At 37.4% G+C, this 15,377-nt stretch overlaps 1 protein-coding gene across 3 annotated transcripts in view; it reads left to right on the forward strand.

Annotated features, from left to right (window-relative positions):
- Hsf2 (heat shock factor 2) overlaps nt 1-13,418 on the forward strand; it is a 29,378-nt gene extending 15,960 nt beyond the window's left edge. For 2 of the 3 annotated variants that reach the window (XM_006512564.3, XM_006512565.4), the window contains exons 6-13: nt 1,645-1,706; nt 2,898-2,985; nt 4,857-5,005; nt 5,421-5,657; nt 6,472-6,577; nt 9,336-9,389; nt 11,719-11,803; nt 12,178-13,144. In XM_006512564.3, the coding sequence (XP_006512627.1) occupies nt 1,645-1,706; nt 2,898-2,985; nt 4,857-5,005; nt 5,421-5,657; nt 6,472-6,577; nt 9,336-9,389; nt 11,719-11,803; nt 12,178-12,473 (1,077 nt within the window). In that variant the 3' untranslated portion in view covers nt 12,474-13,144. Of the gene's footprint in view, nt 1-1,644; nt 1,707-2,897; nt 2,986-4,856; nt 5,006-5,420; nt 5,658-6,471; nt 6,578-9,335; nt 9,390-11,718; nt 11,804-12,177 lie in introns of all 3 variants that reach the window. The other variant, NM_008297.3, reaches the window with a different exon arrangement.
- The last annotated feature ends 1,959 nt before the right edge of the window (nt 13,419-15,377 follow it).

Consider the following 15,377-nt stretch of genomic DNA (forward strand, 5'->3'; position numbering starts at 1 on the left):
GTATCAAAGGAGGCCCTAGAACCTGCCCCTGGCATTGTGTCCTTGTCATTTCATCTTTATGTTCCAACTTCCATTTGTCAGTAAGTAAAGAAACAGGAGAGCAATAGAGGGATCTATTTTTTGCTTATGAGTAAACGAGGCTCATAGCAACAGGTTCTTTGGAGGGGTGGGGGTGGGGGAGTGATGAGTCTTGTTCTTGCTGAAAAGTCACTTGAGCTAAAAATAAGCTGATGACTGACAGGGTTTGAGTGTAGTGAGCCAGCCTTAGGCAGACATGAAGAGCAGTTGTCGCATGTGGCCTATGATCAAAACGGTAACCTGTGTTATGATGTAAAGTAACATTAAGGTTAAATATTATTGAATTCATTTCCCAGTGTTTCAAGTATTTGTTTGTTTAACTTCTGTACGAAGTTCTAATGCATTAAAGTAACAGCTGTTCTTAATTTTGTACTTGATGAAAAGACTCTGTTACTATTTTTCATAAGACAGCATTTTGGTTGAATATGAACTACTTCATCTGCACTTTCTTTTTTCAAAAAACAAAGTTAATTGATGAACTTACAACAGGACTTCAGTTTTTAGCCAGCACTTTTCCTGTTCAACTTTGAAGTTTGAATTTGATGTATAATATAATACTTAGTTGATTTTTTTTTTTTTTTTTTTTTTTTTGGTTTTTGGAGACAGGCTTTCTCTGTATAGCCCTGGCTGTCCTGGAACTCACTCTGTAGACCAGGCTGGCCTCAAACTCAGAAATCCGCCTGCCTCTGCCTCCTGAGTGCTGGGATTAAAGGTGTGTGCCACCATGCCTGGCTTGATATATTCTATTTTAATCATGTAATTGCATTTCATAAAGCATATGAAACTCTACAGAGTCTGAACGGTCCTCCAACTACTTTGGCCTTCTTCAGACACCAGAACACTTTGGTCATTATTACTCACAGGCTTCACTTGTACTTGGCATCTATGGTAGGAAGCTGACAATACAGTTTCAAGTCATAGTGGAAGCTGCAGTGGCTCTCACAGGCTACCTAGAAGCTTCCTAACCACCTAGTTAACACATACATTGCTGGACGCCATCAGAATTCAGATGGAGCAGTTTTGTAGTGAGGTTGAGGATTAAACGTCTAAGAAGACACTGGATCGGCGTAGCCAGCCATGTGTCTTACATAAAGAAACAAGCCTATAAAATAAGAGTAGTTGGTTAGGTCTATTTGTTTAATAAAGTTTCCTCTAAGTTTAGCAGATATTTAAAATTTACTATGTCTGTAGCTTGGGTAAGCTTGCATGGATGATAAAACTGGCCAGTATACTCTTTGAAGCCTGAATTGTATGATCTGTTCTGAGTTAGTAATTCCTTTTGCTTCTAATTATATTACCTTTGTTAGAAAATGGTTGTCGTACAACAGTTTGTCTTTTTTGCTTCACAGTGCTGTCTTCCTGGAAAAACAAATCTCATATGTTAAGATTGTGGGAAATATAATGACTTAGCATTATATGTGTGTGTTTTAGAGGCATTTATTGAGCACACTGCTTGAAGGCAGACAGCTGGGTTGTAACTAATGTAATTTAATATAATTTGCAAAGTCTTTTTTAAAAATTTACACAGTCTTTGATGAAAGAATTTTATTTACATTTTCCTCTCAGATTGTCCAGTTTATTGTTACATTGGTTCAGAATAATCAACTTGTGAGTTTAAAACGTAAAAGGTAAGTTTTTTGAGTTTTGGCTTACAAACATTTAAGTGTTGAATCATGAATACCTATTTGCTGAGTGTATGCCTGGTACCAAAGAACAGCTTTCCCTTGTTAAATTATGTTAGCATTTCAAGAATAGTCTTAACAGGGTGAGGATCCCTTTCCACAATACTTAGGATAGTAGAAATATTTGAGAATTTGGGGGGATATTTACAAGCCTATGAATCACCAGTGATGAAATTTATGTCTGAGTTCAAATGTTTGTGTTTTGTGTGCATGCAGTCTGAAAGTAATTACATATAATATCTTTAATAATTTTGTACATAAGGTAGTTTAGTCATATAGCTAAAAGGGCTCAGAAGATTTTCATCTCATAGGCCCTTAGTTCACCATGGCCCATCACATAAGTATGAGTGAATTTTCCATTTGTGCAGTATCATCATAATAAGGTTACACATTTTGGATATATGCACCCTGTTTGTCTTCTCATTGTCATCCTTGTGATGATCTATTGTCATCTCCCCCACCCCCCTCCCCTGTTATAGGGCCTTACCTAGATACCTGGAAGTCGCCTCAAACTCACCAGCTCCTAGTCTGCCTCCTGGGTGCTGGGGTTGCAGATAGCACTGCACTCTCTGCTTCCTGCTTATGTTTGTAAGCTAGGCCAGGTGGTCACTTTTAGTAGCCTTGCAGAAGTTACTGAGTTTTCATTCATGTTACCAGTTTAAAGTAGCATTAAAAGGCCCCAGTGAGGAGAACTCTTTAAAAATAATGTTGTGAGGAAGGAGAGAATCAGATATTTGGTTTACTTTAAATTTAGTAGACTTGATAATTTAAAATCCTAATGATAGGTGGTAATGCATATAAATATGTTAGCTATTGGTGACATTGTCATATCTGAACTAGAAGAATAATTGACAAAGGCATAGATGGAAGGAGGAAAAGGTGAGCTATAAGGCTAAGATTTTGACAGTTTATACATCTAAGTCTGTGGCTTTAATTCTATTGCCTTTTATTCTGTGATACTACTGTTTTAAAAGCTAGGTATACTTTGTATGGAGTTGAATAGTTCTAAAGAATTTCTATTGTATACTTATTGAGAGCTTTCATTCACTATTGAAGGAAGTATATGAGTAAATTAGTAGAAACCTTTTATTCTTTCATTTTTGGGGTGAAATTAAATATTACAATTCTTATTTACAGGCCTCTACTTCTAAACACAAATGGAGCCCCAAAGAAGAATCTATATCAGCACATAGTCAAAGAACCAACTGATAATCACCATCATAAAGTAAATTTTAATGCATTTTATATTTATTGTCTCAAACTAAATTTTATTGTGGCAGTGTTTCATGCAGTCAGAGCCGTTTAGTGAATAATGTAAGTGCTCACTCCCCAGCTCTGCCGCGTTGTGACAGTTCCGTTATTTGCTGTCAGGTATTTTAAGAAACATCGTTACAATACAGTTGCTTATTTCCCAGCTTTCTAGTTGTCATTGCCATGCTGTTTTGTGTGGTACATTCAGAACTATGACTGTTATTCTGTGGATATCTACACATGCCAGTGGTGATGATATTTCAGTACTGTGCAATGTGGACTGCATGAAGTTTACCAGGGAGCTCTACCTCAACAGCGTGGCCTTATGTAGTTTTTATAGTGCTGTATAAGGTGAAGAGTGATGCGGTCATCATAGTGTAACATGATTATGGAATTTTCTTTTCATCTACCATGTGCCAACTAGAGTGCTTTTCTCTAGCAATTTCAGAATATTTGTGCATGATTTTGTTTTTGCTATAGACTATATAATTTGTTAACATCTAATTGCAGATTAGTCTACCATCAAACACGTTGTGCCTTTTTTTTTATGATACTGCTCTCTCTCTCTCTCATTGATAATCTCCTTTTTCTTTTTTGATGTACTAGAGATCAGAGCTGAGTTTTTGAACAGTAAGGCAAATGCTGTCCTACTAAATTACTCTTATTTTGAACTGTTAGAATTTTCAAATATTATGTCACATTAACTGTTGGGCTGTTGAAGTTTTGTTTATTTTACCCCCCCAGGACAGTGTTAACTTCATCATATCTCAGTGTTCAGCCCCTTTCTCTTTCTAAACCAAGTATATATTGTAAACCTGTGTGGCATGGGTGTTGGGTTGAAAGCTTATATAAAGTAGATGAAGGTTTGCTTTAGTTTAACTGAAATTTATGTATCTTTAAAGTGTTTCATATGTTTTAGATTTTTTTTGTTTAACTAGTGTTTATATATTTAAAACATTTTACTTCTCTTACCTGCGTCATCTATTGTTGAAACTTAAACTTCTTTTACATTATAGTAATTACTTGCTTGGTTAGAGAACTTGACTTCCTAATGTAACTGTCCTGAGTGCACCCATACATTTTATTTTTCTTTTGGTGGTCCTGGGTATCAACCCTAGGCAAGCACTTACACTGAGTTCTAGTCCCAGCTACCCTTTTTCATTTTGTGATGGGATTCCACCAAGCTGTCTAGGCTGCTCTTGAACACTCTGTAGCCCAGGTGGGCATTGAACTGGACATTTTCCTGTGCCAGCCTCTTGAGTAATTGGGATTATGGGCCTGCACTGTCAGACCTGTGTATCTACATTATAACATTATATATAACATTATAACACAAAGCAGCTGCTGGTGAAGTAGCCAGTGGCCTCTAACTGTGGAATTGTTGAAGTGCTGTATCTCTCCCAGTGAAGGGCTTTAATGACTAAGAACAAAACCTCCTGAGACACACACAGCAGGTTCAGATTAGAACAGCCACTGCCAGGGATAATCGCAATGGCTGTGCGATTATAATTGAAATTTCCGAAGGTCTGGACTTGTTCATTGTTTATCTATTTAAAAAATACTTAGGAATTTGAACATCTCCATGGAAAAACACACTTTGGGTATGTCATTCATCTTCAGGGTCTCTTATAATAAAGTAATTTGTTAAGTAGAATATGGGTATATGCTTAATAGCTCTGTAAAATGATATCATATGTCATTAGACTGTGAGTCCCAGAAGGACTGAGGACAAGCAGTTTTGTTTACTATTGAATCCTCAACATATTTAGTAGACAGGATGAGTCTATTTTTTTGCTGATAAATTTTGTAGTAGTCCATGTGTTTTGTTTTCTCCCAATTCTTTAGGTTCCACACAGCAGGACTGAAGGTTTAAAGTCAAGAGAACGGATTTCAGATGACATAATTATTTATGATGTTACTGACGATAATGTGGATGAAGAAAATATTCCAGTTATTCCAGAAACAAATGAGGATGTTGTAGTGGATTCCTCCAAGTAAGGAATCATGAGATAAAATTTGGGAAAATATTGGCCATTTTTCTTATGAAATAATAGAAAAGCCCTGGTTTTGTTTGTTTGTTTGTTTTTAAACTAATTTTTCTCATATTTGGTTTGGAGTACTAATCTTTTTCACATATTTGGAATTATTGACCCAGATAACTACCTAAAAAAAAAAAAAAGAATGAAAATTGATGACTTTTATTTGGAGTTAACCATTTTTTCTTAGTTCTCAGGGTTTCTATCTTACGGATTGTCAAAACCTATGCTTAAGCGACTCACTTCCAGAAAAGGAGACCTTTCAATAGATTTGGGGTCCTTCAGAGAATGAAAATGAATTAACCTTGTCTAAAGCTGACATGGTTCCATTTTGTCTTTTTTTTTTTTTCTCATATTGCTGATATGGATGTAGCCAGTATCCTGACATTGTCATTGTTGAAGATGACAACGAGGATGAGTATGCTCCTGTCATTCAGAGTGGAGAGCAGAGTGAACCAGCCAGAGAACCCTTACGTGTGGGGAGTGCTGGCAGCAGCAGCCCTCTCATGTCTAGTGCTGTCCAGCTAAACGGCTCCTCCAGTCTGACCTCAGAAGACCCTGTGACCATGATGGACTCCATTCTGAATGACAACATTAACCTGTTAGGAAAGTGAGTATTCACACAGATGTGTGTGTTTTTTTTTTTTTTTTTTTTTTTTTTTTTTGGTTTGGTTTTTTCGAGACAGGGTTTCTCTGTATAGCCCTGGCTGTCCTGAAACTCACTTTGTAGACCAGGCTGGCCTCGAACTCAGAAATCCGCCTGCCTCTGCCTCCCAAGTGCTGGGATTAAAGGCGTGCGCCACCACCGCCCGGCTCACACAGATGTTTTACATGACTTTCTTGTAGTCAGTTCAGTCATAAACCTAAAGAATTATTTACATTTCTATAAATGTGAAGTAGCAATAGTAGCTTAACTTCCTTCTAGATGTAGACCCTTTCTGCTGATCAAAGGTGAAGTCTCTAGTGGACGAGATTTAATTGTCCAGGAGTAGTCTTGGAACTTTGGTGAGCAATTCTTTAGATTTTTAAAATGAAATTCTTGTTTTAACTGTAAGATATTCTTGATTTTAACTACCAGTGGTCTTTAGTGGTATAGTTTCTGTTAAGGGACATATTGTATTCAAATGCAGTAATCTATGGTATAGAAGTCACTTGATTATTTGGAGTGTTAGCGTAGTGAGGTGGCATAGAAGGAAAAGAGCACACTGTCATTGTAGCACATCTTTTCTGAAAGTAAATTGGTGTAAAGATTATGAGTTTGTCAAGTTTCAGAAATTCCAAATCTTAAATGGAATGCCTTAAGAACTGTTAAGGACTTAGGACTCACCAAGATTATTTTGTAGCACTAACTAGGTTACCAACAGTGGTTTGAAATGTAAATGAGAATACCTAATGAAGATGAAACTGTTCCTTTTTTTCTTTAGGGTTGAGCTGTTGGATTACCTTGACAGTATTGATTGCAGTTTAGAGGACTTCCAAGCTATGCTCTCAGGAAGACAGTTTAGCATAGACCCAGATCTTCTGGTTGATGTAGGTATTTTTGATACTCTTTACTGTACTGGTGGTTTGTGTACTTACATGTGCCATTTAAAATCAATACTCTTGTATTCTACACTTTCTGTATTTTACTTAATAATTTACTAGGAAGCATAGGCAGACAGGTACGGGACACTGACGTGTGGTCGCTGTCTGCCTGTGAAGAGCAGTTGCTCCCGTAACAACGTGCCACTCTTCGACATTACTGCTACTGAATACAGGTTTAATCTGGACTTGCTGCTGTGTTACCGTTTGTGCATTTTCTCTGGGATAAAATTGAATAAAAACTTTTGTGAATTAGTAATAGAAGTGGAACTAGTATAAAGACACTTCTTAATTCTTAGGGAATGAATGTTTTTCTAGCAAATACATTTCATTTTATTTGGTATATTTTTAATGTCCATTCTGATTTCCTGTCTCAGTCTTTGTCCCCAGCTGTGTGAATGGAACTCCACTGTTGTCTGTGCCTTGTGGTTTTGGGGTCATATCAGTTCCACTTTTAACATTTACTAAATTGATATTCAAACCTCTATACTTGCTGAGAGTAGTTCACTATCTCCAATCCTGTCAAATCTGGCAGTTTTGTATCCTATCTTGGAGGTAATCCTTAGCTGCCTCCTTCTGCCCAATTCAAATTTCCATCCTTGGGGTGTGTGTCTACCTGTCTACCTCTCTTCCTCTATCTCACATTCTACTCTGCGTGTTTGCAATATCCTGTTTTATCTGCAAGTCCTTAGATTATTTAAATTCCATGCCCAAATGTTTTTTATCTCTGAAACTATGTACCCATTAATAGCATTTTCCCCTTCTGCTTCCAGTCTCTTTAGACACGGACGCCTTTCTGTAAAGACTACAATTATCATAGAAGTAGCCTTGGCTTTCTTTCCATTTCATTTCCCTCTTTTTTCATATCCCCCACTGGTCGCTGAAGAGGAACAGAGCTCATGTGTATAGCAGACTCCCTTTGCTTTTCTTATCTCATCATCAGGTACTATTTTTTTCAAAATAACATTGACAAACCACCCTAATTTTGTATTTTCACTTCTCTCATCTAAGACTTACATCACCCATGAATTAGATTGAAGTGTCATAAAATTGAAAATCTAGTCCTGGCTCACCTTATTCTCTGAAATGGTGAAGATGCTCAAGATATAAACCAAGTGCATTGAGAATGCTGGCTGTACTTTATAATGGTCAGGTTTCTGTACCAGGGTGGAGTCAGCAGGAGGGTATCAGGCCTTAGAACTTAAGTTGCATCAGTTCCTTATATGTGAATTGGTTGTGTATATTTTGCCCCATCTACCCGCTGGGAGTATATAAGACATGTTCCCAAGTCTGAATAGGATGCTGAGGCAAAAAGAAAAGAAAGAAAAAAAAAGGGAAGCTTGCTTGCGGTGCTGGCCTCACTCAGTGTCTTTAAGTGTAGAATTACTTTGGGGTTCTCTGAAGGAGTAACAGGCTGAGTCGGCATACAGAGAGTAGTCGTCTACCACCAAGGATTTGAGCTCCGTTCCTCTTCAGCTGCCAGTGGGTGATCAGAAAAGAGGAAAATGGAAAAGAGAAAAGGATAGATGCATCTATGACAGCTGTGGTCTTTAAAGGACTCCATGTCTAAAGAGACCGGAAGCAGAAGGAGCTAACCTGCATTGTGTTGTTTTCTTGCTTTGCTCATTCTCATCCAGTGCAAGCCTCCGGTCTGCTCAGTGTTCAGTGGTTCTCAGGGGTCTAAGCTAAGCCTGATGGCATGAGGCCTGGACCACTCATGGCTTTGCTCAGCTTTTGTTTCTGGTTTCAATGATTGTCTATAACTGTATAAGGTAGTGGATTGGTCTTAACCATTTCTAGAACATGCTCTACCTTCTTGGTAATACTATTCCTAAGCACTCGTCGTCGTCTAAATTCCAAATTCCCGATGTTTTCTCAGATTGATGATGCGTAGCACCTAGCTTTATTACAGCCCTTTTGTTTTGTCCTGGGTTTGCCAGTGTTCATGCTTTCCAAACTCCTTAGCGCTCTTAAGCTCTGTAATTATAAAACTGGATTGGATATAAGTTGGCTATTTAATGTCCATATTCCCTTTTAGATTGTAAGCTCCAGGAGAGCAGAAATAAATGTTGTTATGGTGCCAGTGATTTCTTACAAGTCTTATACACTGTGGATGGGATTTGCTAGGACTTTGAAGCTTATGACTTGAAAGTTGCATTTATAAATTGGCTGGACTGAGTACAGCTCATTGGCATTACCTTAGCACTTAGGAACTTCCTTAGCTACGTAGGAAATAAAGTCGGTATGCCATATTGTCAGAGGCCCCACTTGATATGAATGCTAAGTTACACTGTCAGTAGATTTGATGAATTTGTCATGTAATCAGTAAGTAAGTAAATAAATGTTTAACGTCAAGTCATGGGACTCACTCAGCCTTTAGCACTACATATGGCTAAGAACAAACATTTAGAGAGAAATAAAAGATACTAACTTGAATAGAGATTAATGGACGGATAAGAATTATGGGGAACTGTCCCACTGTGGAGAGACTTACAAGATAAAATTCCATCTAGCGCATGGGCCAGCTTGCTCTGCCTTTGTTTGTTTTTCTTTCTGCTTTCTTGCTTTTCCAAACTTGATTGAATCTGTGGAAACTTCCTCATGTAGGAGTGACATCTTCACTCACCATGATTGTATAAAAATTTTTAACACACAAATCTTTTAAAATTTTTTTAAACTTATCATCTTTTTTGTTTGGTCTTTTCAGCTTTTCACTAGTTCTGTGCAGATGAATCCCACAGATAACATCAATAATACAAAAGTAAGTTTTAATCCATGTTGCTCAGGACCCATAGCTATACAAGTATGGAAGAGTCCTATTAAACATACATACAGAAAGCATTTCCTATTCTTACTTAAGTGTGTGGTTGAGATAGTACAGTGCTAGATGGAAAAGTAGCAGTTGGTTATGGGGTTAGTTTTTCCTTGTCCAGTTCTCCTGGCACATGTGGGGTTCATTCTCAGTATGAAACCAGCCTCTTAGTGCTGAGAAACCAACAAGCCTCGGCTTGTTCAGATATTCCTTTAAAATGAAAATGATTAAAATATAATTTCTGCATTGTATATTTTTTCTTCCCACAAACAACTTCTCAATTTCAGTTGAAAATCACTGGTCCTTATTACCTCTGTAAGTCCCTTCACGTTGTCAGTATCGAAAGCAGTAAGTAAGGCAGAGGTCAGTTTTATTGGGTAGAGGCAGCTTTATAGTTTCCCTGGTTTTTTTAACTTATAAGGATTTTTTTCAACAAATAGCATCCAGTTGGACTTAGCAAGTGGACAGGAGATCCTTAAGGGCAGTCTGTAATGGCAGATGCTTATAAAATACTTGTTACTTTTGTATAGCTTAATTGTCCTGACTAATTTACTCCTGTATCTAATATGGATACCAAATTGTTTAATCTTTATTTTTTTATTAGTTACAAAATAAATTAAGCTCAATTTCTGGATTACTGAGGTCAGTTACATGCTTGTCCTTTGTAATCTAAAAATAAGACATAAATGTGAAGGATTATATGGGTGATGAGTGGGAATTTCCTGTTGTCAGGTGTGAGGAGGTCTGGCCAGTGGCAGTTCACCTTGGCTGACTCAACACTATATGAAATTCTACAATTTAGAATTGTAGAGTAGAAGTTCATTGTGCATTGTTAGGTTATTGGCATACGTATACTATTTCTATAAATGACCAAATGTAAATATGCTTGGTTTTATAAGCTGTATGTCCCAACAGTGAATGCTGTAATTGTAGATAAAGCAGATATGGATAATGCATAAAAGAATGTGTGGCTGTGCTTTGATAGACTTCATTTACCTGTGTTTACAGTGTAAGATTTTGTCATTATATTGAGTATTAAGTCACATCATACTTTAATTTAGTGAATATGCTTTGCTGTTTATTACTAAAACTGACTCATTGTTCTTTGATTATGCTCATTATTCTAGAAACCAATAACTTAAGATTACTTTCTGATCTTATAAGAATATATTTAAGGGTGATGCTTTATTGCGGTTCTGAGACTTGAAAACTATTGGTATTTTTTATCTCTTTTGTTCATGACAAGCGTATATAACATGTATTAATATTTTCTTAGTCTAGGTACTTACTGTATAGTGTAGCAGAGTGGCCACTAGTAATGAACAAGAACATACATGGGAAAAATGCATTCCTAGTCTTGGTTATCATGTTTAGAATATCAACAGTGGTATTCTTGGGATATTGCTATTTTAAGATTTGTAAAAATGTATTAACATTTATGTATTATAACTTCTAAGTGATGACTTCTTTTTCCTTAATTTGGGATGATTTACTTTTCATCTTGGGATCACTATCTTTTTAGAGTCTTGAAACTTTTACTGTTTCACTTTATGACAGCTCTCAGGAGATGTTCACTCTTCATACTATAGCAACGTGTAGGGATACGGTAGTTGGTGGTATCTGATACACAGGGGTATCTGAAACAGTTGAGCCTGGTCTGCCCCTCAGAGTTCGGGCACTGTCCGGCTCACAGCCATATCAGAAGCATGGTGGATTTCATTCCACACGGTGACCAGAGGGAAAGACGACGGCAGCTGAGGAATCGACCAAGTGAAGGAAAAGATCTAAGGAGTTACAGAAAAGACAAGAAGAAACCATCACAATTGAGGCTTCCAAGAGCAGGGGCACTTTGAGAAGTGTCCCCATATCATTCCTGGCGACCTGAGCATGTACTCATCTCTGTAGGCTGACCTGTTCAGGAGAAGAGCAGTGTGTGGTGCATTTCTCATCAAAACTGTTTAAAGTGTGGATTATATCTTCACTAACATGCGAAACCATGTCTGATTTACTCCCATCTCTTTGGCAGCGCTGTCTGTCATTATGGAATGCCCTCTGTTACTGAAATGCCCTTCCCTTTATCCTACTTTGGGAACTTAATTCTGGTCCTTGAGAAGTTTCTTAGCTGGTCTGCCCGATTCCAGTGAGATTTCTCTTCTTGTTCATCTTTTCGGATGTTTCCCTTTTGACTATATTTCAGATGTGTTGAAGTTATTTTATCAGTTTTTAACTATTTGATACTTTTAAGGAATGTAAATAGTAATTCTACATTTTTTTATAGTCTGAGAATAAGGGACTAGAAGCTACCAAGAGCAGTGTTGTTCAACATGTGTCAGAAGAGGGAAGAAAATCTAAATCCAAGCCAGGTAGGAATGGAGGTAGTCTTAATTTCTTTAAATTGTCATACTCAACAGCTGGGTGGACTGGACTTTGTCATAGCATGTGTAGAGAGAGTCCTGGGCTGGCCCCAGTGCTACACAAGTCCATGTGAACCAGTGAGAGAGCTGACCAGGTTCTGGATGGTGGCTCAAGCTCCTAGTACTTAAAGAACACTTACATGGTAAAGGAAGGGGTCTTACAGTTTGAAGCGTTTCCCCTTAACATTAAAAGAAGAATCTCACAGTTAAAATGTTGAAATGAAAGGCTAACTTTCTTTACTTACATGTTTTAAAATGTAGTGACATAAAATATATAATTTCTTATTTGGGTTTATAAACATATTTTTTTCTGATCTTTATAGACAAACAACTTATCCAGTATACTGCCTTTCCACTTCTTGCATTCCTGGATGGGAACTCTGCATCTGCTATTGAACAGGGGAGTACAACTGCATCGTCAGAAGTTGTGCCTTCTGTAGATAAACCCATAGAAGTCGATGAGCTCCTGGATAGCAGCCTGGATCCAGAACCGACCCAGAGTAAGCTTGTCCGCCTGGAACCATTGACTGAAGCGGAAGCTAGTGAAGCCACACTCTTCTATTTATGTGAACTTGCTCCTGCACCTCTGGATAGTGATATGCCGCTTTTAGATAGTTAAACTCCCAAGTGGACACTGTATATATTCATCAAAATGATGAAGTATTTATTTTAAAGTATCATTTGGTACTTTGTTCTGTAAATTACTTTTTGTTTAATCCGATACTGTGGAATCAAAGCACCTTTTGCTTTTCTCACTAACCATACTCTCACATAGCTTTCAGATGCTACTCGACTGCCTAGGCATATACGTTTTAATGCACATTACTGGCATATCTTAAGTTCAATTCAAATGGCCATTTTCTCCAGTTGTAATTGGATTTTTTTTTTTTTTTTTTTTTTTTTTTTTACAAATATGACCATTAATCCCAGCTAAACTTGTTTATTTTCAATTGAGTTTAAGTGTCTAGAACTAAAGTAGAAAACTCTGGCCCAGTTACTTTTATTAAATATTTTTCACTTGGCTTATTTCTAAAACTGGGAACATAAAGTGCCTGTATCTTGTAATATTTCATGTCTTTGTTGGTTCAGAGAAATTTATTCCTGTTAGCAGAAACGGCAAAGTGTACACGAGTACTCAGTCACTGATGTGGTACTAGCTCCAGATACATAGAGAATGTGGAGACCGGGTGTGCTTAGCCCCACCCATTTAGACTAGTTTAAGTATGTTTTCTGGTTTTTGTTCTTTTGAACCATGGTATTTAGTAAAATAAATATGATGGATGTCGAGTACTATTGTTTGTTGAGTCGTCTTTGGAAGTGATCCCACATGAAGTGGTTTTTCCTTCTCATAGGAAGAAGGTGGCTTTAAATTGTGTTGTCCATTATCACACTGTGAGTCACATCAGGGTCTTTGTGCTTTACCTGGGAGGGGCGGGGGGAGACTGTGTATTGCAGTATGGGAGGAATATGATGCTTCTGACCTTAATGTGTTTTAATGTTCTTTGTTTAAAAAGTATACTGGCTTGCTTTCTATGTTTCTAATAAAGAACCAAGAGAAAAATTCCTTCTCATTGTTGCAAATAAGATGAGAACATTACCACTGGATGCCACCAAATGCCAACGTTTTCTACTGCAATATAGGACAAGAGAATCAAATCAAGTTGTCCCTTTCAAGAACTGGAGAGGCTTTAAGGCCAGGGTACTTTAAAACTTGGACAAGTCTCTATTCTGGCAAAGGGCTAGAAGCAGTGTGGTTAATACCTAAATTGTACAATTATGCGATAAGGCATTTCCAGAATGCTTCTTTGGGCCATATTGTGCTCCAGGTATTAGAATTTTCTTTCTAAGTGGTAAAAGAGTTCTAATAAGTTTGCAGGAGAAATGAAGACTAGCATTCCTGACTTTTCTGACCTTCCTCACAGTCCTCCAGTCTGTATTTCTTCACTGGCTTGCTTCCTTCCTTGACTGGAGAAGTACACACCTTCTAAAATTACATTCACAATAGGAACTGACTTGGCTTTCAAAATCAGCTTATAGGAGAGCCACCCATCCCTCCTGCATACTTTAGACTAATCATCTTGATTATGAGCTTTTTAGGTTGGTCTGTTAAAGCTTTTAGTGCTCACTGGTAAAAGAATTATCTGAGTTGTTTAACAAAGGTTTGTTTTTTTTCCACAAATACTTCTTTTACTGGGATAAACAAGATTCAAAGTTTAATAATGGCTCTTGAGCATCAGTTTTGATTTTGCTATCACAAACAATATAAATTTTGTTATAGTAAATATTAAGTATTTTAAGTCTTTCATAATTCTGTATTAAAATTCTATTCATCAGGTCTTGTTTACTTTTTCTGAAACGAAAATATCAGAAAAGTACAGACATGTATAAAGTAACCCTGGGTGCCATCAATCCAAGTCTGGGCCTGATTTGTTGAGAAGAGTTCAGATCTTTCCTCCTGTATAAAGATCATTACTATTGAACAGCCCAGCAAGTATAGAATGTGAGATATAAGGTGGAGAGTGAGTGTTCTTTGCAAGTGACTCCAAGTTAATTTAAACCTATTAAATCAGCAGGTTTCTACTTCTTCCAGGCAGCTGGGGCTTATCTCATCTGATAGTCTTCGAAGCTTGACTCCCTTTTAATTGGGTACTCACTCTAGCAGGAACAGGCCTAGTGAATCTGGTCAGTTTCAGGAACTTCCTGAAGCTATTTTGAGTTTTCCTTCCTACTTAAGAGCTTCCTACTATAGGATGCAATATTTTGATCTCTGAGGAAAATGTTTATTCCACAAAATATGTATTTGTGAAGAAGAAAAAAAAAAACCCCCGCACATAATTAAGTGTTGCTTTCATCTCTAGTTGCTTCCAGCAAATAATCTTTGGTCTAGCCACCATATCCTATATACATGTATTATATGCTGATTCAAGGGATGAATGGGCCACAAAGGGAGAATTGGGAACGTGGTACATATCCGTGGGTACCAAAGCATAGTAAGATTAATCTTAAACTGGCTTGGTTAAAGTGATCAGAATGAGTGTATGGTTCTAAATGTTCTCAAAGTCTATTATTAAGTTGGTCACGGGTTAAAGTTTGGTTTGTAAAAGCAAGCTACGAGTAGTAGTATTTTACAGACAAGCCATTTCCCATGTCATGACTTTTCACTAACCCAGGATTTGAGTTAGCTATTTCCTTACTACTTAGCTTACACCCCATGTGTAATCATTCACCCAAGACATCCACTGTCTAGGTTTGGCTGCTAGAAGCAGTTGTAATGGCTACAAACCAGAGTTCAGTTCTCATCAGGCAGTTCACTAGCTCCAGGTACTAACTCCAATGTCCTTCTCTGGCCTCTCTCTCTCACACAGAGATTGCTTGCTTATACACTCTAGAAACTCTATAAAGAATTTACAAGTAAAATATACCAAAGTTTGGCAACTGCTAGAACTGGATGTCAAATGTTCCCATGTGGACAGACAGCATGTTCCCAGGAAACTTTAGAAGGTGGGAATGGGTGTGGGCAGAC

Source organism: Mus musculus, chromosome 10 (genome assembly GCF_000001635.26).
Source record: "Mus musculus strain C57BL/6J chromosome 10, GRCm38.p6 C57BL/6J".
Lineage (NCBI taxonomy): Eukaryota > Metazoa > Chordata > Mammalia > Rodentia > Muridae > Mus > Mus musculus.